The 25,882-nt window shown below is 35.8% G+C and overlaps 1 protein-coding gene across 22 annotated transcripts in view; it reads left to right on the forward strand.

The window, feature by feature from the left end:
• NRXN1 (neurexin 1) overlaps positions 1–25,882 on the forward strand; it is a 1,077,010-nt gene that overhangs the window by 462,030 nt on the left and 589,098 nt on the right. For all 22 annotated transcript variants that reach the window (XM_073213327.1, XM_073213337.1, XM_073213308.1 and 19 more), the window contains one exon: positions 19,743–20,181. In XM_073213327.1, coding sequence (XP_073069428.1) covers positions 19,743–20,181 — 439 coding nt within the window. The remainder of the gene's footprint in view (positions 1–19,742; positions 20,182–25,882) is intronic.

The raw sequence follows: 25,882 nt of genomic DNA on the forward strand, positions 1-25,882 counted from the left end.
ACACTCCTCTTTAGATTTTGCAGAGTGATCTTGGGTGAAGTTAATCTTTGTATTTCTCTCCCGGGTAGATATTAGGAGACCTGAGAGAGCCAGAGAGAGAGAGGATGTTACAGTTTAATGCTCCCTTTCTGTATGCACCAAATCTCTCCTGTTTGAAGTTAATTTGATTTTGCCTGCATAGAAAGGAGTCTTGGGAGATGATTTTTTATTAGAGATATGCTGAACTGATCAGTCTCTAAACTTGCAAACTGGAGGAAACTGAAAAGTCCTTGAAGACTGAAGCTTTTGGTGCCTATGCAAATTTCACTTCAGGTAATTTTTCTTGACAAAAGCCAATTTTTCAAGCAATTTTGAGGAACATTCTCTACGATCATGTGTCAATTTAAGTGAACTTGTAAGACACCCATCAGTTTATTCTGTTTCTTTCAGTTAGATGGCATTTTGGCCTGCTTCCTTTTACTGACATTTTATATGTGCAGGGGTTCTAAACTGTTCCTTGGTATTCACTGATTGACATACTAGAAGAAAAGAAATAAAGGTGGACTATTGTTTATGAATCTTCTGTCAGTAGATTTTGGCCTTATAAAACTCTGTGCTATGTATACATGCTAGGAAAAACTTCTGGAGGATTTTTCTGCATATGTAACAACATAAGTAACAAAAGACATTTCAGCAGCACATATGTTTGTTATCTGATAACTTGAGACCATATATATATTTCTTCAAGGTAAGTTATAGCAAAATTCACCGAAGTTATAGTGGTATCACTTATGATAAAGTGTCTGATGCTCTTTCATTGAAGATGCAATGCCCTTAATATAATCTTTCTTATGGGGCCAATCCTACTTCATTCTGTATAAGTCAGTGAAAAGCCATTTATTGCTAGATTCTCTAGAACAGTAGGTGTTTTCTTCTTACCTCCAGGAAATACTAGAAGAGTTTTTTAGGGAAGTTAATCCTTGTGTTTGATCTGTGGCTTAATGACCAGCCACATTTTATATGTGTAGTTACAGAGTGATACAGTTGAGAAAATTTATCCTTCTATTCCTTCCCCATAATTTCAAAAGTAGTTTTCCATCAAAGTATACTCACTTTTTCTTCATTGTAGTTTAAAAATTGTCCTAGCCAAGGGGCAGTGTGGTATATAGTGATTAAGAAGTAGAAGTAAGAACTGTGGAGCCACGTGGTCTGGTATCCAGTCTCCCTTCCAGTTACTAGCTCTTTGACTGTAACTTGGCCAGGCCACAGCACTTTAGCTTTCTCATGCTCAGTTTACTTTACCTGTGAAATGGGCATGATATTAGTACTTACCACACAGGGCTATCAGAAAAAAAATGAAATGAAAGTATCTCATTTTCATTTTTCAATGCCTGGTGCACAGAAAATATCCAGTTCATGGTAGCTATTATTACTATGCAGGTACGAAACTCAAATTGTCAAAGAAACCTAAATTCTCCATCACATTTTTTTTTTGAAACTACTCAGTTTTACATTCTTATAGGTCTCCATTTTCAAGGAGTAACTGCTTCATTCCTAATTTTTACTTGCTTATAATATGGATAAAAATATCATATTTTATTGTGAGCAATTCGCTTTTACTATCTAATAGCTAAGCTTATAACTGATAGGGGATGTTTACATTTCTCACAAACCAAATCAAAAATTACTACATACTGGGTAAAACATTTAATATCCAAGTCCTTCTGAGACCCAGGCAGGGATCCATATGTTTGATTTAGGATATGTAACATTATTTTTCTTTCTTTCTGTTTTTCTGTGTTGTCATGTTCTAATCAGCTATATCCCTCATTCCTTCCCTCAAAGCCAGGGACTTTTCTTTTCTTTTTTTAATGCCTTTAGAACCTGGCTCAGTCACTAACACAAAGTCCACAAATTGAGATTGTCTCCCCAGTCATCCTCATATCTGATATCAATTTTACATATGAATAAAACAATCCATTTTAGATGTACCATAAAAGCATTCTGCATATTATCCATTTCTATATCATTTAAGACAAGGCTAGAAATACTCATAATACTGGGAAGGAAATAAGACAGTTGTTATTCCTATTGGTCAAAGGACAAAACTGAAAAGGTCCTTACCCAGATTTACCCAATTAATGGCTGTGCTGAAACCAGAACTAGAATATCTCAATACCTTGAAACTCATTCCAGTACCCACTAAGTTTTTTCTACTGAGAAATAAATCATCTTGAAGATGAAAGCTGGATAAGGAAAAAGAAAGCTTTTTTCCACTGATTTCTCCATTCCTCAGAGGTTGTTAGGGTCCATTTATTAGAACTGATTTGTTGGAATTTATTGCGATATAATGGAATGAACTTTTACTAGCCTTGTGACTTTGCAAAAATTACTCAAACTCTCTGAGCTTTGATTGCCATTATCTGAAAACAGAGATACAAAAAAACCTATCATTGAGAATTGATATAATAATTAATGATAATGGTTGCAATGCATACTGACTGACACATACCAGGCATTAATCAGCAATGGCTATTATTATTATTATTGATTATATGATTAGTAATATCACCCTTATAAGAGATGGGCTACAAAAGTTTATTTTTATGAGAGAAATGTGTTTGTGTAAGCAGAGAGCCAGACCAGACAAAAAAGACCCTTACATCTAAACAAGAAAGTAGTATAAATATGTACTTCTTGCCCAGAGTGCATTAGAAAGGATTTCGAGTAGCAGAATTTGGCCCATCATATTTATTACCTGTCTGGTGTTGACCACATATTTTAAGCATCAGAAAGCTTTAACTTCACAGATGACAGCCTTGCTACCATAGTAGGATGAGAGTAGGAAAGATATAAAAACATTCAATTTAAAGGAGATATGCAGAAAAATGTAAATTATTTATTTTTCTGGTTCTAATCTTGTTCCTAATTTCCCATTTCTGTTGATGGTGCTTTGAGGTCAAGTGGTATGGAAACTTTCCAATTTTGGTTTCTCATTTTCATCTTGTTTAAAAATATTTCTTTCAACTAAATATTTTGTTAATTCAGATTTCAAAGTCTTCTTCAGAGTTTTTTCTCCCTCTTAAGGGAGAATTTCCCTGTCCATCATTCCCAGATCTGGGTGGAGAGATTTCTGGTTTGAAGGCTTTCCTTGGGATCACACCTGGCCTCCCTCATTCAGACTCATCTCTAGTCATCCTATGTGGACTGTGGTGTGGGTGGATGTGGTTAGGCATATGCCCTTCAGGATGTGGGATTTTGTGGTTGTCTTTGAGACCAAGATTCTAGAAAGTTCCTTGTCTGGGCTTGAGACCTCTTCTGGTCCCTTGGTCTTTCTACTGTCTCTGGGTCCACCTGCAGATCCCAAGAAGTTCTCAGCAATGGTTTTGAGTCTGAAGTTGCCCTAGGATATCCTCTGTCATTACCACCACTACTCCCAGGCCTTGATGAATAGAGCACCTTGCCAAAATCAGGGTTTTTCTGAGAGGCTTTCAGATTCCCCAGATGAGTGTGGCACAGCACTAGTCTTTTCTGAATTCTCCAGTCGTGTCTGGGTGTTTGATATTAAGGTTCAACTCTGGCAAGGCAACCGTACGAATTGAAGGCAACCACATAATCCTTTTCCCCTGCTTTCCCCTCTATTTAAACTCTGCCTTCAAGCATTGGAATGGTCTCCTCCTCCCTCTGTGGCAGGAACCCCCCCCACGTCCCCTTATTTGCTGTTCTGTGTTCTGCTCTGTGATTCATGGGCACCTCCCACCTCATGTTGAAATGTTTAAGTACACAAATCCTTTTAGATGTTTACTCTCTCTCCAAAACTTGTGGCTTTTACACACAAATGTCAGTAAATAAAATGAATGCTTGTTTTAGCATCTTACTATGGACTTGAAGAAAACTTTTATCAGACCCAAAACTGAGCAGGACTTCAGGTTTCTAAAATGTGTTCAGCCATAGATTTAGAGGGTGGGAGAATCAAGGGCCAAGAAAAGAGGTATCACTCTAGGTAAAACTGTCCTGGGACAATTAGGGATTACGATTACAAAGGATGAAATTATACAGATTTAGCCTCTAACAAATCTTATCTCCATTGTGTCTAAGAATGTAAAAATCACTTTTCTTTCTTGGCCATCTCAGGACCCAGAAGACTTAATGCAATTTTCTTCAAATTCCTAACTTACTGATTAAGTTTCCTTCCCTACACAAACCTAGTCTCCTGAATGGATATTTATGTTTTACCTTTTGAAGCAATTACCTATTAGATTTGTGTGCCTATTCCTTTAAGCCTCACTGTGGGAAATATTTTATATTGTGTCAGTTTAAACTAGGAAGCCTTTAGAGGCTTCCTGGTATCAAACAGATTTTTTTAGAAACAGATCCTTGGGTTTATAGCTAAAACTATGACTAGTGAACACTTATTTATTGCTCCAGTGTAGACACTCAGGTTTGGAGCTTAAATCTTAGGCCTGCTTCCCCAGAGAGTCTTCATTTGCTAAGTGATCTCTCTTGACCTGGTCAAAACAGCCTCATGTTGCTAACAGTGACTGTCCAGACCACTCCTTTCATCCCCACCTTCCTTCCTACTCTTCTGTTCTACTTGCTGGCATGCATTAGTCACAATAGAAGGCGTTACTTGTACTGCCCTCATTTAGAAGAATTGCTAGGAAAAACATTTATATTATTATCATTCTTGAGAGAACCATTTTTTTCCATGAATATTTATTCAACAAATACAGAGAGATTTACATCTGCCTAACACAGAATATGGTGTAGAGTACACCTCTCTCTCTAATCTAATCACAAAGGTGACCAAGCTACAAAAAACACTATGATTTCAAATTAAATCACATCTGCAGCCCTTAGAAGCACTTTGAGTCTTTATTTAACAAAACTCAGATTCATATGAACATTGTTAAAGGCGTCATATTATAAATTATCATAAAATAGGTGCATGATAATAATAATATATAAAAGGAATACTTCTGAACCTCCCACCATTGGTCAAGTGTGCCCATTTATTTATTTTTCCTCCAATCTGTAAGGTTTTATTCTAATACATCACATTCATATCTGTTTTCTTTTGTGACCTGTGCGTCAATTGTACAATACAGATGCCAGGGCTTAGGGTTGCTTTTTGCAAGTCAGCCATAGAGAAAAGCAAAAATTCACACTGAAGAGCTTATTGTGAGAGTTCTTGAATAAGTCATATATGAATGAAAATGTTGCTGAATCCACTGAAAGTTATTTCTCATTGATACCTGAGCATGAGGAGGAAGGAATAGATTATTGGATTTACCAAATTTATATGAAATTAATTCTAAGTGGATTATAAATATCAGTGAACAATGTATAGTCAATAGCACCAAATCTACTTACCAGTGCTTTATTTCGGTGTGGAATAAATGCATTTCATATTCAAATTCTTGATTTTTCTGCCTTTGATTCTTCCCCTCCTCTCTGGAATAGCATTTTTCCAAGAGCCAAGCTCTATCTTGCTTCTCAAAGATATTCCTACTTTGATAATGGCTTATTGTAGGCCTGAAAATACATCAATAGTAAATATTCTATATTTGGGACAATAAAGTTTTTCTTTGTTTGCTCTTTAATTTACCAGAAAACCAGCTAAGTAGAAATATGCATAAATGAGCAGCATGAATTGGTGACAGTGATTACTTGAAAGGGTCCAGGTATTAGACATGATCTAAAGGCTTTATTCTGAATCCTTTATTTTGTTTACAATCCTTTACAGTGCCCTAGTTCTATTAGATAATTATAGTGCTGTTAAGCATGAAGAAATGAAATTCATATAATTGTTATATCATGCTGATTATATTCTGATCATATGGGCTGATTCATGCAAAATACTAGCAGTACTTCCATGGAAGTTAGTTTACCTGTCATCACAGAGGCTAGGGGACTGGGTACTCTTGGCCTGTTAGTGCCTGTGAGCTATTGAATTTTTGTTTATTCGTCACTATTTTGTAACAATATCTTGAGTGGGTGTACTAGTTTTGTAGTTGGTAAATGTCAAAGACCTGTTGGAGTTCTTAAGTTGGTATGATTGATTCTCAAGGTGATTTCAAGGGCAAGTCAAAAAATTGGATATAGAGAAATAGATAGTTTTGAGTCTTGAAATTTTTACTAGTTTCTGTAGAAGTTCATAGCAGGATCTTTATTCTTGGGGTAATTATTATTATTAAAGTTAACTGCATTGAAAGGTTGAGTGGGGCAAGAGGTTAAGGTAGGAATAAGGCTAGATTATTTGGTGTTTGAGGGGCTTGGTCTATTTCTATAACAGCGTTAAAAACAAGAACTTGGATACAGACTGTCTGGCTTTGAAACTTGGTTTGGCCACTTACTATGTGAGCTCAGTTTTCTCATCTATAAAAGGGGAACTCCAGTTCTAGCAGAGTCAGCATATTGCATAGCTCTACAGACAGTATGGACTAATGGACATGCCACCAGGATTTGTGCAGCAGTGGGCATGTGTATTTATCTCAGCATGTTGTCCTGAGTACTAAAAGAATAAAGTAATTAAAACAGTGTCTGACTAAGCACTCTGTAAGTGTTTGTTATCATTATCCTTTGGTCAAAGATGTTCTGTTAATGACTAGTATAGCTTAAGAATTAATAGTGTATCCTGATTCTAAGTTTAATGATATCTAATGATGGCTTTTTTTCCCCAGAAACTAATTCTATTTACTGGTAGTTGTTCTAATAAATGGATTCCCAACAGATTAATTTGGACTCTTTAATCCTAGAAAAAATACTGCATTGCAGTATTATACCAGGCCATATTGGAGACTGACGAAAAAAGGATAATTAGGAATAATAATCCTTTCTTTATTTAAGATTTAATACTTTATTCATCACAGACTTTTTGCATTATTTCTTTTAATTATTTCATTGAAATCGTATTTGTCTCAATTACTTGAGTTTTTAGTATTTCCTCTCCCCCTTATATTTTGCATCCCAGGTGAATACTTATTTCTCTTCATACATCTGACCCTAGACCTGGCCTTGCTACACTGGATTCGCTTGTTACAATGAAAAAAATTGTCCCCAGTCTACATGTGGCTGGCACATTTGCAGGATAATTTTTTACCAGGAGTGTTAAGAAAACCGCAACTATGAGCCATTTGGTGGAAGATCAGAAAAGGCATAAAATGTCTCTTTAATATTGATGATGGGGTTGACAAAATGTGGCCAGGACCAGGTTGGCTAAGTAAACAGGAATTCAGCCAAATAGCCCATAGAATGATAAGGAACATGAACTAAAAATCACATCTGGTGTTTAGAATCAGATACATGTTGAGTTGGATTCCTGCTCAGTCATCTATTAGCTGTGCAATTTGGACAAGTTGTTCAAATTTTCTGTATCTTAGAATAAGGATTACCTACTTCACCAGGCTGTAATGAGAAATAAATGTTTATATAATATAGCTACAAATGCATGGGGCACAGAGAAAGTGCTCAGGGTTTTGTTATTGGTGCTCTTGTGAGTCAGGCAACAGACCAGCTGATCAAGGGCATTAAGAGCAAATACGTGTAGACGGCCAAACCCAGTGCACTGTCTGCTGGGGAAGGGTGGGGGGCGGGGGTTCAGTATTGAAGTATTGAGCTGGAATAAATGACAGCCAAATGATTAGTCCAGGACAGGAGAACACGGGTCCATTTAGCGACCTGAGAGGCGACCAGCCTAGCATTGGATCATCATCTATGTGCTGATGATTCCAGCCTTCTTAACTTCTGAATAAAGCAAGAAAAGGGCACCAAACAGAAAGGAGCTCAAGGAACCATCCAGGCTTCTGATCGCCCGAGAACGCAGGGAGTCTTCTGTAAACCCGCAGAGAAAGAAAGAGCCGGGCTGACTCAGGAAATTGCTCTTCCGGAGAGGGAAAGGGGTTGGGACACAGGCTGGCAGTGTGCAGAAAACTGAAGGAAGAAGGTGATGAGAGTAATACCAGGGAAGAGATGACTGCAACAGGCTTTTATCCCACACAAGACTCTGAGTATTCTTAGAGTAATGACAAGTAGGCTGGTGCTGTTCAGCTTAAGTTATTTAAAGACAGCATTCTTATCTTTACTGTCTCAAACTAGTGTTTAATTTAAAAAATCTCTAATCCCTCCTCATGCTCTAATATTATTGAGTAAGATAGATAGATAGTAGATAGATAGATAGACAGACAGACAGACAGATAAATATCTTCTAGTGAATTTAGGACTTCTCAGAGCCCAGAAAGCATTTCAGGCATTTTCTTCTTCTCATACCTGGTAAACAAGGCTTATACAATGTCTAGATATCTGGCCAAATCATTTAAAAAATGTAGCCATCTGAATATTTGGTCTAGGATGCTCAGTAACTATTGCTGCTATTTTAAAAAATTCAGTTACTGATTCTTTCTTAATTGAAATTAATAACCTATAAACATAGGTTTAGACTAGTCTCCATAAGGAGGAACTGTGAGAGAAACTACATAAGACTCCCCATTTTATTTTTCTAAGCAGCAAATTGAGTTTTCCAAGCAATCAAAAAATTTAAGCATAATGTCATCCTCTAAAGCAAGGAGATCCTGTTCCCATTTCCCTCCTGAAATTGTGAAGCATTTCCCCTCTTCCATTCTGGACCACCTGAGATACCTGGATCCATCATTCATTTAATTCTGGACACTAAAGTCACTTTCCCTTGGATTGTATGAGAGTTTGGTCTTTGTATTTTTTGTTTTTGTGAATTTTCCTTGGCAAAGGCCCTGCTCCTGCCTGGGAGCTGATTGAGCTTCCGTAGAGCCAATATGTTTCTCAGTTCTCCAATTTAAATGCTGCCAAGAATTTCCTAACGTGTGCCATGAGAAATTCAGCAGCACATAAAACCCCATTCATTAAATAAACAGTTAACTAAGCAACCCTTGGCAAAAGGCACAACCCATCTGACATTTGAAGCACTAGGGACCTTCCAAAGGAAATAATTAAAGAATGCATTAAGATGAAATACCCCAGTGCTTAGCAGTCATAATTGAAAACTAACAGTTTACAACCTAGAGTCTTTATACTTTTTTAGAGTCCTTGAAATTAGAAATGAAGAGCAGTTATATATGTTCAGTATTTGAACAAACCTAGGAAAGGCTACATATTTACCCCCTCTTTGTACAAGCTAAATAAACAAGTGTCTCCATCGGGCTGTAATTCTATCAAGTCAGTGTGATTATAAAGGCTCTCTCATTTTATCATTTAGCTGTCTTTGATACATTTAAAATGATCAAACTAAGTATTCCTTAATGAACACTTTTTGTTTATCAGATGAAATCTTTTGAATTTGTATAGTTAATGAGAAATAAGAAATCCAGTTATGAAATTTGGGAAGCATCCATGTAAGCATTAAGATTGGAAGGTGATTACTTCATAGAGTGTTCTTTGCTCTTCAGAGGAGCCACTTGTTTATTTAAATGACTGGCACTCCCCTCTTACACATTTAAGATCTTATATATTTAAGATCATAATAGTAACAATAATGGTTGCTCTTTACTCAGTGCCCAAGACCAAGCTCTTAGTACTGCATGTGCTTAAGTAACACTACCAAATAAGTATTAATAACCTAATTTGATAAAGAGAGAAACTACTTCAGAGAAACTAAGAAGCCTGCCTATGGCAGTGTAGCTAGTTAAGTAGCAGACCATATATATCCATATCCATACCCATGCATCTATATTTTTTACAATGTATTACCTTCAGATAATATTAAAATTACAGAATAGATTTAAAACTTATCAGGAAGAAGTCTAATTTGCAGAGTCTTTTCATTGTGAGTGCTAAAAATGATGGCATTAGCTGTCCTAAATGTCAGCTTCCCCTGTCTCCTTGGTGGGTTCTCAGATGGAGAAGTAAAGGCCAGCCACCAGGGCAAGAAAGGGGATTCATTCAGTGTGAGTAATCACAAATGAGATAATCAACTCTTGAAATCTCAAGTTGAGGAGGTTTAATAGAGTCCTATAGTTTTTATTGCTGAAGAGAACTTAATTAAACATTCCCATAGAAAGAAAATCAAAAATAAGATCTATTCCTGACTCTAGAGCCAAGCGTTCAGATTCTGTCTTGTCCCCTACTTACTGGCCTGTGTCCTCAGGCAAGTGGCCGCACCTCTAAAATAAAGCCACATTAATGGAAGCTGCTTTGCTTTCTCCAGCACCAAGAATCATTTACCCTGTCCTTCAGATCATTTTAACACACTGGCCATACATTCGTGGTATTTTACTGTAAGAAACTCTCCCAGGGCCTTGTGACTATTAGAATAGAATTACTGTGCTTATAACTGCATTCTCCTTTTCTTTTCTGATTCGTTCTTTCTGTCTATAGTTGTATACCTATCCACCAACTAATAAATGATATAATTTTCTGACGTGAGGCCAGATTTTCTGATGTGTTGAAATAAAAAATTATTATAATCACTTATGGATGACAACTTTACAAATAATTATAATAACAGGAATTTAATTCTAAGCAAGATTTAATTTCCTTTTACTATTCAAAAGTCTCTCTAAGTAAGCTGAAATAATTTGTCACCAGCTTTAGCTGCTGACATTTTGGAAAGCTAGATCACAGCAACTTCAATAGTTCTGTTATATATATTTATCTTATCCAGGCAGAAAATAGAAAACTTTATATGATCTAATGTATAAACATGATTAGAATAGTTAATGCTAATGGCTTTGTAGGAGGGGCCTAACATACATTAGAACATATTATTAAAGCTATGATAATTACATGAAATAGAACTGGATCAAGAAAAAAACAGATCAACAGAATATAAAAGTTAGGAATAGAACCTTGTATATGTAAGAGTTGAATATGCAGCAGGCCTTACAAATCAATAGAGAAAAGAGGAGTTGTTCAAAAATTGTGCTGGCTCATTTAAGTAACTACACTGAGCTCGGGGACTCAATTTGCATTTTCAACATAGAAGTCAAAAGATTTCTTAAAAGATTAAAAAAGTATACACCCACAAATATAAAAATGAAGTAATAAATGCATTACATGAAAAAATGTTTATCAAATCTCTCTTGGGGGAGGACTTTCTAAACCAAATTGTGTTGAATCAACATGATTAAAGCGATAGTAGATCCAAAACAGCATACAGGATGTCATCACACATCAGTGGGGGGAGGATAGACAATATAGTCAGTGGTGTTTTATGTTTCTCTCTGTATTTGTGTGTCCATGCATTATATGAACATATCCTGAAGGGTATGTTATATACCAATGGCTACCCCCTTAGAAAAATGCAAAATTCAGTGATGGAGAGAGCTTCACGGAGCTTCAGAGGCTGGGGATGCAGAAGAACACGATGGCTTAATCTAGACATAACACTTGGTGCCACTATTTTGTCATGATCATTTTGGAGATACCGTTCTTGGTTCATGGGAAGACAGGTTCCTTTAAAAAAAACTAATAATAGTGGCTACTTTTCCCACACTGACACTGGCAGAGGATTAAAAAGTTTTCGGAGAAAGCAGACATGCATTTGCCCTTATTAGCAGCCTCTGTCAGCTTGGAATAGAAACTTTAAACTTTAATTTATGGTGTGTTACATTCTGCATTATCATGAAAGACTTGATGCTGAAAATATCTTTATCACTTACTTGCAAAATAACAGTAAACATTTCAAGTTTACTGTTCCTAGTTAATTTTTTCAGTGTCTTTCTGAATGCCATTAGTGGGAGAAATAACTGCAAGATTTCTTCCCCTCAGGACTTTTATTTTTATATTTGAGCATCAGCTTTCCATGAAGCTAACACAGTTTAAAAGTTAGAATTGCCTTTAAATCAGTTATGGTTCCCTTTTTGCCATGTTGCTGAAAAGACTACTGCTCTTCATTTGTAATTAATTGTTACAGGGCCTCTCGGAATCCTGTGCCCATGGGCAAGATGGTTCATTGCTGTTTTTTTTTTTTTAGCAAAATTGAAAGAGCATGAATCCAAAGTCCTCAATACTTGCTCATGATCAGAGCTTGATGCCAACTGGGACAATCCCTTTGCCTATATATGCTTCATTTTCCTTCTCTGAAGAAAAGAGGATTGATATACTTTTCAGCTTTTACTTTTTAAAAATCAGCCTCTCAAATTTCAGATTATAAACAGTAGTGGCTCATTTTACCCATTTTTCTTTTCCCAAAGGCATTACTGAATTACTGAATCTTTAATGTGAGAGAACTAGACATTCCTATTTAATGGAACTCAAGTTATCTATTTTGCTACACACCCATATGCCAGTGAAAGCTTCATTAAATAGAGCTGTTAGCCTATGGCCAACACAGCCTTGCAGCTCCCACAGCTCGCTTGTACAGATGGCATCCAGTATTGTCTAAATAACTCTAGGCAGTTCACTGAAGCGGGCATTAAGGAAGGACAGACAGAGCAAGAGGGTGTTTCTTTTCCTTTTCTTTCCCTTCTCTTTATGAATGGGTGTATTTGGTCATGTTTAATTGGAAATAAGCAAAAAGATTTTTCTCTTCATTGCTTAAACAAAACATTGTTATCTTTCTTTCCTCTGCAAATTCTAATTAATTTTTTGTTTCAAATTAAATGAGGCATATCCCTTTGTTGAGAAATGATGTTAGTCTATGTTTACTTTTGATAATCATTTTATTTGTTTGTTTGGGTATGGGGAAAGTTTCCGTTAGTTGAAAATTTTATCTGCATATAATCTGTAAATAGATTATGGAAAAAAACACCAACACTACCCCTTCCTCCCCGCAAAAAAAAAAATCCCTCTTATCTTTCAAAATTTGTCATGTAACTCCTAAAATCAAATTTCTTCAATGCTAAGTAATGTTTTTAAAGAGGTGTTGGTTACTTTGTACAGGGCTTATTCCTACACTGTGCATCCCTTGCATTTTTCTTCCTATCTGTCATTCTCCAATCCACCCCAAACACATAAGTCCCTGCAACTAGGTGAACATCTGCCTTAATTGGCCATTTTCAGCTTACAGATGAAATCTTCTATGGTGTGACATACTCTGAAAAACTATAATCCTTTCAGTGTCTTGGTCAGTTGAGTTCAAATAACATTTCTTTTTTTTAACCTTTCCATTGTAAGCAGATTCTGTGCTAGGCTTTCAGTGAAAAAAGCAGTAGTTTGAGAAACTCAAGTCTTGGGTAGAAGATAGGACAAAAATGAATGCAGTGATTTAAAAAAATTAAAAAGTGACCACCTTGTCTCTACCCTTCTTTTATAATTTATAAATAATTTATAATTACAATAAAATTATAATTATAAAATAAACTTAACAAAGTTGTAGGAACATTGAGGAAAATATTTAATTTTCTACTCTTTTAATTACAAAAGAATCTCTTTTTTTGGGCTACAGCCCTTCCTTTGGACTATGCCAAGCTTATAAGTGCTAAGGTTTGTTTTTAGTCGAAGACATTTTTGAGTCCAAATGAGTAAAACCATTGGTGTGTTTTAGCCAAGAACTCTCTAATTTCTGAAATCATTAAATATTATTTGTGTATCTATATTTATATTTTGGTGTGTATAGGGCATTATACACATACGCATTATCTACTTATCTGTGTACCTACAGATGTATTATATATTCTAATATATGTGTATATTTTTTTGGACATTAGTGATAGATTTGACAGATAACACATTTCCATTGAGTAATGTATAAACTGTGCATGTGTGTGAAAAAAAATTATATACACACATTCATACACATATATATTTCAACTCAGTAAAAAATATTCATGGGAAGCTTAGCTGGTTTATTCTCAGTGCAACCATGTTCTATTGGACTGGTCAAATGCACATGGGAGTGATAAAAATTGCATTTTCTTAAGTCCATTACCTTAGTAAGGAACTAACAAATACTTGTCTGACTAAATTGAAAGTGTGGGGTTGAAAATAATTTCAAAATAATGAAAAATGTAATGTTGGGGATGCAAGTTGTAATATAGTTTATTTCCCTTTTTGAACTGTTCCTTATTTAAGCCATGGGAAAACAAATGTAATGTACTTACTATTTGTTGTTTGGGCCCTTGTACTATTCCCTTATTGGCTGACTTTTTTATCTATTTTGAAATAAGCACATTGCTATAAATAGCTGGTGCACAGACCGATCACAGATAGACAAGAATTAAATTTGGGCATTTGAAAGGTTCTCACTTTTCCTTAATAGAGTAAATGCATTAAATGCATTCAAAACAAATAAAAAGTATAACTAAAGCAACAGTTCCCTTAGATAATTCTTAAACCTCATGTACTTTAAGAATATATACATATATATATAGTGTTCTAAATAACATACATGTTGGAAAACTACATTATACTCCTGGAAATAGAGGTATATAAGCACTTAGCTTAAAGTAGAGTTACAGAGACATTTTAATCAGTGTATGAAACATTCCTCTGCTCAATTGTGATATTTGATTCATTCAGAGATTTATTGAGGACAATAGGAAGGAAAAATACTGTTTTTTTTAAAAATAATCCATGTAACTTATAGCAAGACCATCCTTTTGCATGGTGGCAAATAGCTGTTTGATTGTAAATCTCCTACTTAACAACAGTTATCAAACACTAAGTGAATTTTCCTGCTGAGACAAAGTTTGAAGTTAACATCATTAGATATTCAGAGTATTAGATGGTCTTGATGAAAGACATTTAATGAGCTCTGTGCCTCCATATATTTATTGATAAAATAGGATAATGTTATCTATTTCCTAGGATGTTTGTGAGGAGTAAACATAATACATATAAATCCCCTGTAATGGGGCCTGACAGAAAGCAAACACTCAGTAAATCATAACTGCTTCTTGTGGTGGTGGTAATGGTGGCTTCTGTTGATGGTTAGATGCCACAGAAATTCTCCCTTGAGAGAAAGTAAATCTCCTAGGATCTCTAGCTTTCTGTGTATATTTTCTGGGGAAAAAAACAATTCATCTACAGAGAAAGCCTCTAGTACACTTCAAACTGCAGTGTGAATATAAGTATACAAAAGGAAGCCTTAACCAGCTTTGATCTTGTTGATCCTGCTGGTTTCAGCTCTATTAATTTCTTTAAAACACTGACCAGTCATGTGCCATGTTAGCTGTACTGCTGTTAGAACATTTAGATTATGTATCTCCATTCATTTGCTGTAGCAATAATATTGTTATTCATTATAACAGCATTCATAAAAACAGTAATATTTAGTAGAGAACTTAATGCTGGACCCTGTTCTTAGCACTTTAATTGCAATATAATTTATTTTTTACAATAACCCTAATGTGGTAGATATTCTTGCCCCGTTTTACAGATAAAAGTAAACCTCTTCAAGGTTAAAGGACTTGCACAAAGTCACAGACAGATTGCAAGTGGATGAGCTGCAATTTTCTGTGAAACCTGACTTGAAAACCAGATTCTTAGCCCTCAGTAATCATTCCCAAGAATGGAAAAGAAAACCAAGACCGAGATTAAAATGAGCCATTCATGTTATCTCAGGGAGTGTCATAACAGAACTGGGATCTCTGCATAGTTCTGTTGTCTAAGTTCACTGCTCATTTCATCACTATGCATACCTCATAGTATGAAGGTATGAAAAGCCTTGTTCAATGCATGTTAATTAATTGAAGAGCCTTATTAAAATCTCTGAACTGAAACATATTTATAACAACAAAAAAGTCATTATCTGAGTGGCAAGTGTTTTCCTACTGATTTTATTTCATGCACTCCCACTTCCTGTGGAAAGAGCCTGATCTATCTGCTACCAGTTCTCCAATACCACCTATACAGATGTTAGATAGTTATAATCCTGGTGTATGTTTATGTGCCTAAAGATGTAGTGAACAAGCTCTTTACAAAGGGATTAATTAATTATTAGAATAGACAAAAATATCCTAGCATCAAAATCACAATTGGAAAAAGTTATAAGAATAGAAGAAACAATAGGCCATCTTTTACCTCTGCCCCAAATTCATAGATTTAAGGGAGAAAAGCTCAAAGATTTGTAAATATGGCATGCTTTTCCTTTTCAGTTTTTCTTTTTTTTTTAGAAATTAAGAAACTGAGGCATAGAAAGGTTAGGCAACTTAATGTAGATAATAGCTTTGTGATTAAACCAAGTTTATAGCTTATACCCAGACTAAGAAACTCTTATTCTTTAGCCTATTTATCTCTCTTGCCTTTTTAAGATTATTATGAAGATGAAATAAAATTTCAGTGACTGTCTACTTCAGATTTCAAGTTTAGGAATATAAAAACTCAAATATATTATTCCTGTTCTTGTATATTTAAGTGTGAGGGACATTTAAAAATTTAGCAAATGTTGGAGGAAAGGGAAAACATAATTATAGCAATGTGTGGAAATCATGTGGCAGCCAAAACAAACAAACAAACAAAACAAAAACATAAAATAAATAACAAAGAACCTAAAGCTTATATGTTTCTGTTCCTTTGGAACTTATAAATCCATGAAATAGAGATTCAATATTCTGAATTACCCTTAAAACAAAACCAATATCCTAAAAGAAATCTTGATTGTACAAACAGATCCAAATGAATGTGCAATACCATCATTGATTGTTAGGATAATAAAGTATATACAAATTTGTTAAAACTTGAAACTATTAAATTACAGCTTTCCACAGAAATAAGACAAAAATGTGCATAAATAACTGTAAATAATTGAGAACCATATTATCTCGGAAAGAAGCAAAAAAATAGCTTGCATGTGGATGTTTAGATTTGGAATGTTACTGGTTACTCCTTATTATAAGTGAACTATATTCAGGTCATTTTAAGAGTATGTCTAACTTTAGAAAAGTAGGGTGAACATGAAATCTGGGTCAGATGAAGTACTAGTGTAGATCTGAAAGCTATCAGCCTGTATATCCAAAATTGCTCTTCTGTCTTCTAGAACTGGCTTTCAGACAATACAACATGAGAAGAAAAAAAAAAAACGCACATTGTGCTTCTCCTCAACATAGTTCTTCTAGGAAAATGATTCTACTTCCAGAGAATTTTAACTCAGGTGTTTTGCACTCAAAAGTAATTTACACTGCTGAAAATGAGTTTGAAATTGGTTTTCCAATACATAAGCCAACTTGCCCTTTATAACTGAATGTGCACAGATGTTTCCATATTTTCCTAGAGAAATAAGAAAAATATAGTAGCTGAGTTATGAGATTTGTCCATAATTTCACATTCTACTATATTTAACCATGTTTGTAAGTATTGTTATTAACAATAGTCTATAATCTGGGAACTAAGTTAAATAATAGTGAAACAAGAATTTTATTCAACTCTCATCAAATATTTATTGATGTCTACTTTGTGCCAGCCACTGATCTTGGTACAGGGCTATAGTGAGCAAGGTCCCTGCCTACATGAAGTATAGATTCTAGTAGAGATTCATTTTCTTTTCTTTCTTTTTTTGGGGGGATTGCGGGGTGGGGATGGTACATTGCTAACACTAATATGATCAAAGGAATCCCTACTTTTCTTCTACGTTGCCCTGAACCTCCCTATCCCAAGGGCACCCAGGTCACTCATGAGATTATAAATCTCACTGAAATCCTCTCTAGAATTCTTCCCACATCCTTCAACTTTTTGGTAGCTGACCCTGGACTCATGAGGCAATATACCTAGCCGTACACCAACTTGCTTATGTCAGAAAAGTACTGTGGTTCTATTGCTTGGGCAAGGTGTTCGCATTGATCAGCATTATCATCTGCATCATTTGGGTCTGAAAACACTTGTGCCTAATCAATATCTCTGTCACAAGAATCCACAAATATTAAAATATAAAGCATCAAAAAAAATTTTAATACAGATTTGGGTATTTTCAAAGTCATGTTGAGAAGTAATGAAACTTGGAAAATCATCCACAGGAAGCATTTCCTCCACTTCTAAGGATCCCCAAGAAAGACACTCCTCAATCAACTTTCCCAAGGCTTAACACCTCCTTCTCCTTTTAAGAAAGTATACTTAAGAATTAATCTAACTCCTTTCTGTTATTGCTTAAAGTTAATTTTCTCCTCTTTTGTTGTCAGTATGTGCTTGTTAAACCATTATACATTATTTGTTCAAATAATAAAAGATAAGGTATTCTTTATAATATAATATAATAAAATAGTAATCATTCTTCATGATAAAGATAAATCAAAACACCAGGACTAGCACTGGAAAAATGTAACTTACTTGGTTGGCACAAGTATAAAATACCACTTATATGTGTGTGTTGAATTTCTAAACATTTCCTTATAATGGATTTAGAACTAGTATCTCTGTGTCTAGCAGATGATGATAAAGAAATGATATTTATTATCATGCAGGTTGAGGTAGTTGATACTTACTGAAATCTTACAATATGCCTGGCATTGGATTGATTGCCTTTATTTAGATTTTTTCACTTACATCCATTTTCTTCTTTAATAATGAAAACCATTCTATAACATACCTCTCTTTGAGCAGGAAACACAAGGCTTAGAGAGATCATACATTTAGGTAATTCTGGAGCCAAAATTTGAACTCAGAGAGTCTGATAGCACAACTTGCACTCTTAATCACTCTGAAAACAAAGTATTCATTATCAAATCATATCAGAAAATTCATCAGCCACAAGAACTGTCAACTCAGTTGGTACTGGGTTTGGAAGAAATACCTGCTGAATTGACCTCATTAACTTTATAGCACTAATCAGACTCAGGCTGTCATATTTTTTTCTGCCATATAAATATATTTTTATATGTGGATAAGTCAATTTAGATTTAAGAATTTAGACTGCTATAAATATAAGCTTCTGTGAATTTTTGAGTGCCTTCTTGAAAGAATTTAGATACTTATTGGGATATAAAGAACTAATTTATCCTTAAGTCAGTAAGGCATATCCTTTGGAAATGTAATTATCTGTTGTATGCATTCTGTAGAGAAAGGGTATGAATCTTATCTTTGTCAAAATAGCTTTGAATTGATTAAGGTGATGTGATAACAGATGCATGACATTGTGAGTCCTGCAGGTGGATTCGCCCAGTGTGCTGTTTAGACGCCTAAAAGGCTTAGGCTATCAACAGCGCTCAGAACCCTCCCAATTGAGTTGAAGTGCCTTGGGAAATGAGAGTACAGGGCAGACTTTGCGCCACATTTGTATATATTCAAAGTGAAATGGAACACCAGTAATAAAAATGGATATATTCCAAAATTAACTAACATTACTCAAACAGTTATTAACGTAGGCCACGGCAAAAGAGAGTTTCTGCATCTTATATGTATTTTATGATTTTTCCTGAGAAAATTCAGGATATTTTCTACCTCAGCTTATTGTGATTATCTTCCAAAGTTAATGTGGACCATAGATGAGAGTGTATATTTTAGGATACTGTTATACAAAAGTATCTTATTTCAAATACTTTATTGATGGGGAAATTGAGAAACCTCAACACTTATATTTAATGAAGTATAATAACTGACTGACAAAGGAAAATAGCTTTTATAAGTTCAAGTGTATACATGATTGAAGTAATGAAAGCTTTATGCAGATTTATTCAAATTATTTGAGTTAACAATAGGTAGTTTGTGTGTTTGTGTGTACACATTATTTGAATGAAATTAGTTTGGAATAGTTACTGTTCAATGACTTGATACTTGAACTTTATTTAGCTGAAAAAGCTGTCTCATTCATCAAAATGCCCTAAACATTGTGCACCTTTTCACGACCTACTTGCAGAGCTTATGACAAGTTCTGAATATTAAAATACAGGCGTAGTTTCTCACTGTTAATCCTCTGCCCACAGGTTGTATATAAAAATAATGATGTAAGGCTGGAATTATCACGACTTGCCAAGCAAGGAGACCCTAAGATGAAGATCCATGGAGTGGTGGCATTTAAATGTGAGAATGTTGCAACTTTGGACCCCATCACCTTTGAAACCCCAGAGTCTTTTATCTCTTTGCCTAAATGGAATGCAAAGAAGACAGGCTCCATATCATTTGATTTCCGTACAACAGAGCCAAATGGCCTTATCTTATTTAGCCATGGCAAGCCACGGCACCAAAAAGATGCCAAGCACCCACAGATGATAAAGGTTGACTTCTTTGCTATTGAGATGCTAGACGGCCACCTCTACCTGCTCTTGGACATGGGGTCAGGTACAATAAAAATCAGAGCCCTGCAGAAGAAGGTGAATGATGGAGAATGGTATCATGTGGACTTCCAGAGAGATGGACGGTCAGGTAATGTACCATTTTTCTTTGTTGTTTACCTGCTGGAACACTCCTTCCACCCCTTGCCACTCCCAAGGAATTAAAGTCAAGACATATTAAAGATTTCCTGCACTTCTGTCTTTAGGGTAAAGGCAATTGTTATTATTTCTGTTTCACATCATATAAAATTCAGGAGACAATTAATCCTCATAGTTGGGCATCAAACCCCAAATGCTCAAATGGCTTCTGGAATAGCTTCTTAAATGAACATTTATTGGATAATCAAGTGCCAAATCCTGCAAAAATTTCTGTCTTGAATTTGCAAATGAAAATATTCAAGGATCTTTTTTTCTCAATTATCACTTTTATCATTGGCTGTTTGGAGGCATCTGAAGTGATAAATATGAAATATGAAAAAAATTCAGTGATGCCCACATAAAATCCTAGTTTAATGCAACACAGCTTTTATCCATGGTGGATCTATGATATCAAAAACACTTTCATCAATATAGTAGGATTGCAGGGATATGGCAAAACTCCACTGCCTTCCAAACAGCTTCCTTTTCTGATGAAAGATGTTTGGAATTACATTAGCAGAGATTCATTATTCTGGTTTCCTTTTGCTGCACTTGTTTACCCTGGAGGTATGTGTTTGTGGTAGGGGAAGGAGGGAACATTATAGAGAAGATCTGAAGAAATAACATTGACTTACTCTGACATTTGGGGATGAATCAGGGGGCTTAGGGAGTTGAGTAGTATTAGTTCTGGGGGACAGGAATCATCCAGGCAGAGGAAATAGCAGTCTCTCTCTCTCTTTTTGAAAGAGAGAGAGAGAGAGAGAAAGAGAAGCAATTTGTTTTATGTTTACAACTATATACTATTTCATTTACTTTCTTCACCCTGTGCTCCCATGCTTTGATTATTCCTCTCATTTACAAGTCAAATTACCTTCTTGTAATAGAAAACAACTGAATTTAGACCTTGCCACTTTCCTCCTTTCCTTCCCCTCTCTCCTTCATTTGCCTGGGTATGTCCTATACTATCACTGTGAATTTTCCACTGTGGAGCTGTGTAAGCTTGGCCAACGCTCTTTTGGTGGAAATTTCTTCCTTTGTAAGACTCTAGGAAAGATGAAGTTTTCACTGGATTCCAGACCCTGTGAAGGGAGAGCAAGAGTGATGAGGCCTAGAATCCTATGTTTTTGCAAAGCTTTCCAGGCGACATGATAATCAGCCAAATCTGGGAGCCATGGACCACATGACACTTAGTACTTCTGTCAAGTCCAGTAGTCTGTGCTCACCATCCTACTAGGAGGGCTGGGCTGCAGTCCTGGGGACGAGCTCTCTTCTCACACCTCTGTTCACAGGCTCCCTGGCCACTTGTTTACTCCCTGCTTGTTTGTAGCAGAACAGTTTCCAATTGTGCTATTATTCATGCCTTGTTTTCCTGTTTATTGATCAAGCAGATAGTGATTGAGTTCCTAGAAGTATTTTTTTTGTACAATAAAATATGAATATGTGCAAATTGGGAGGGAGCTGGGGTTGAGAGTGAAAAATTGAAGGAAGGTCAGAACCTACTGCTCTGATTCCCAGACATCTCAGGGACTGTTTCTGATCCATCCCTTTCCTGAAACTGAATCTCCCTACATTCTTCATTTCCCTAAATATTAGCTACCAATTTATGCCATCTGTGTTATTTTGTCACTTTTTCTTAAATAATAGAGCATAGACTATATATCTGTATCTATATAAATACACACATATTTATATGTGTGTGTGTGCGTGCATCTATGTATTTCTCCCTGCTGCTGTACTATATCGATTCCATTAGAAGTTGAATTCCTCTTTGTTTTTCTGATTTAAACGGAGACGAGTACTGAAGGGAAGATACAGCAACAGAGTGCCTCCTTCTTACTCCCCCTAACCTAGTTCTGCAAGAGTTAGCAGTTGATTTCCTGCCTAGGAACTTTCAAATGAAATACTTAGAAAGCAGATGGCAGCATGGACTAATCTTGTTCTTTGAAACGTTGACTCGTGGGTTATATAATTTGAATCAAAATACAGCAAGAATGAAATTTTGCAAATGACTTCCAAGAATATATGTACTTTTAGTCAGATTTTTATAATAGTTTAAAATATAACTGTTCAGATAAAGAGGACATCTTTTAGAAGTTCAGTGGGGCAAAAAAATGCCACACTTAAAATCAGTTGTGTTTGATTCACCTCAAAGTGAGATATTTTCTAACTATATGAAGAAATAAATGGTTCATGTTAAAATTTTAGTGAATGTAGCAGAATATAGAAGAAAGTAAAACAATCCATTATTCACTTGATAATGATCATTTATACCTGGATTTTCTTTCCAGTCTTTAGTGGTGATGCACTCTAATTAGCTTCCTAAGTCCTTTGGATGACCCATTCAATAAGAGCAGATAAATACCTTAATCCTCTAGCAGAGTAAAATCTACTTTTTCTGTTTAAGTTCTTTAGTCATCCAACTTGACAGTAGTTTATTAACTGACCTATTTATATCCCTGTTGGAAAAGGTCAAAAGCAGAAAATATCTACTTTAACACAGAAAGTTCAGTGCTGGATGAGAAGACAGAAATGCCCTAAGAGAGTGTAATTAGCAATAAGAAAAAAAATAATAAAATAAACATGAAATTTTGTTGGAGTCCAATGGAAGGATTAAGTTAGTATGCTTGATGAATAAACATGAAATTTTGTTGGAGTCCAATGAAAGGATTAAGTTAGTATGCTTCAAGATAGTTTGATAGTAAAGTACTTTTATGTGATTACAATTTCAGATTAATGAATTGGAACAAACAATTCAAACTCAGAACTCAATTGGTAAACCAAGTTCAGCCCTTTACTAAACTGAAAGAAAATAAAGCTCCTATTATGTTGGCCTAGCTCAAGGGAGTTTAATGTAATTTTAATAACTGCAGCTGTTAATATTTTATATATAGTATTTTAATTAAGTTCTATATTTGCACACTGCATTGGTTTGGTATAAAGCCATCTTTTAAAAATTGAATGAATAGCGATACTAGCTTTTATTTTACTTAAAGGACATTTCGGAGTTAGACTGCTGATATACTAAGATTTATAGCTCAGCTAAAACTAAGAAACATAGATTTTCAAGAAATAATTCGTTTTACCCACCTTTCACACCAGTTGTATTCAGAGGCTGTATGAAAATTAGTCTTAATATAATGTGGGAAAACAATACTACTATGACAAGAGGGCAGTGTGGGCTGCTTTCTGACTCATGTATGATGAAGGTTGCCTGGGATATTCCTTAGGCTGAATATTTAAAAACATATAATGAGCTATATTACCTCTGTTATTGCAGTAGAGGGAGCCCAGGCCTAAGAGTTATTATTTTGGCTGTTGACCATACTAAAGTAAATAAGAGTAAAAGCTATGGCCATTAATTTGATACCAGTAGCTATTGGTTATTTTGGCCCAAGACATGGTTAAAACTATATTTGGTGGACAGACTGAATTTTAATATTCCCCAGTTTATAAGGGAAATCCATTTATGAAAGGGGATGTCTTATTTATGTTTATATCCACAGATCCTGGTACTTTCTTTCTTTTATTTCTTCCTGGTACTTCCTTGTGCAATAGAGTCATTCAATAAATATTTTGTTTAAGAAAATATAAAAAATAAAAGCATATGAATGGCTCAGGGTCAACTCATCTCTGATATCCTAAATAAATAGTAGCATTACCTTTACACTGAAGAGAATAAGCCCTCTTGCTTGTAAAGGCAACTGTCTTGCCAATAGGTTTCAGCCCCCGACAAGTTCACTATGGATTCAGACTGAAAAATGACAATGGAATGTTCTGTTCTGGGGGTGAAAGGGTTAACACTCAACTTTACTCCAGTGGTGGCAGGTCAATCACTAGAATCCTGTCCACTCAGGGCAAGTCTGTATGCAGCGAGCTGGTCTCTGCCTCTGGGCCTCTCTGTCCCCGCAGCCATCTCAGTCTCTGTCCTCAGTGCTGCCACCACTTGAGACTCTGCTCTCTGCAGCCCTGCCACCATGTTGCCCAGAGCACTGGGCAGAGCTATATAGAGTCAGTAACAATGTATTGCCCATACGTGTGTAGTGAGCAAGCCGACTAGGGCCAGGTGAGAATCCTGGCCACAGGAACCTTCACTTTCTCCACAGCTACTTTTTAAAGGAATCACGCCGCTTTCTGAAAGCAGTTTACACAACATAGGAAAGCATGTACTGTCCCTTTTTTATGAACATAATGCGGCCTTCCAAGCCCAGATTCTGAAAAAATGCAGTGAGGAAGTTAAACAATTGTTAGAGAACTGTGGTAAACCTGCTACAAAAATGACAAGCTTCTATGAGAACAGGGCTACTGTTCCTGCTTATTCATGAGATCCCTGTGTCATTTAGCAAAAATGTAGGTAGAAGGAAAACTAATCATGAGAGAAGGTGCTCACTGCTTTCTGAGGACTGGGATATGCAGCCAGAGTAACTAGTGACAAGGAAGGTAGTCTCCCACACTGTCCATCTTCTTGGTGATCTGCCCTTCAGAACTTTGTTCACTAAAAGGTGGGTAATATGAGCTCCTTGTTTGATTAGAAATATTGCCTTCATCAGAATACTTTTCTAGAACTTCATTTTCAGCATAATTAATTGCATTGGGTTCTATGGGTCCCTTCTTCCATTCTAGGATGTGAGAAAGAAAGAGGCATTTTAATTCCCACATTTGGGCTAATACTGCTTAGCCACAGCTGGCCTCACAGTACAGTGCATTTCTTCCATTGCCTGCTTAGTCCATGATGACATGAGAGGCCAAGGGGGCTGAGCCATGAACGGCATTTTCAGAACCTGCCCCAAACTGGCAAAGGAGGAAGCATACAAAGCACTGGCATAATTTTGAGGATCAGAGTGCATTACTTAAGTGGCACAAAAAGCGGATCTCTTTGTTGGATAGCCTAGCTACACAGCAAAACCCTGAAGTTGCTGAGGTAATAAATATGATTGAAGAGGCTCATTTCTCTGCAAACTTTGCAGGGCTTACAGCTGAACATTTCCTTACCCGCCCTCACTCCCTTTCCAGGGTTCCCCCTTCACTCTCTACTGCTCCCAAACTCAACACAAAACGGCTGCCCAGGTATTTAGCTAAAATGTGAATTGTGCTAAAATTAGGATGAGGTTAATGACTGTTTTCTTGGAGCACAAATACCGTTTAAATTTGTGTTAAGCTCTTTGGCTCAGTCAAAGGTATCAGTTCCAGTATTTTTATACCAAAATGCCGCTTTTTTTTTTTTTTTGGCAAACCATCATTATATATTGAAATCAAAGTGAAAACTCATTATTCTTGTCAAATTCTGCTTGTGTAAGCAGGGCACAGCAGATTGTATCAGTGGTTATTTATGGGTAAGCATACATTTAACAGCTAAGAAGCCATTGAGATTTGAATTGAAGTCATAGAGTTCCAGTTTAAGAACTAGAAATTACAGTGGGAAAGGCACAAGGCTTTCTCCAGAGCACATAATTAGAGGTTTATAGTAATCGCTGTTTGACGTGAACAGCACTTTCTAGCTATCTATTACCAGCACTGACTTCTGTGTATACCATTCATGAATCACCACACTTAAACATTTCTGCTTGAACAAGCATTAGACAATTTCTCTGTTTAGATCTTGATTTAAACTTGTTCTTTGACTATAAACATTCCTCCCATGCCTCTACCTAGTAGCC

The sequence above is a fragment of the Manis javanica genome, chromosome 1, assembly GCF_040802235.1.
Source record: "Manis javanica isolate MJ-LG chromosome 1, MJ_LKY, whole genome shotgun sequence".
Taxonomy (NCBI): Eukaryota; Metazoa; Chordata; class Mammalia; order Pholidota; family Manidae; genus Manis; species Manis javanica.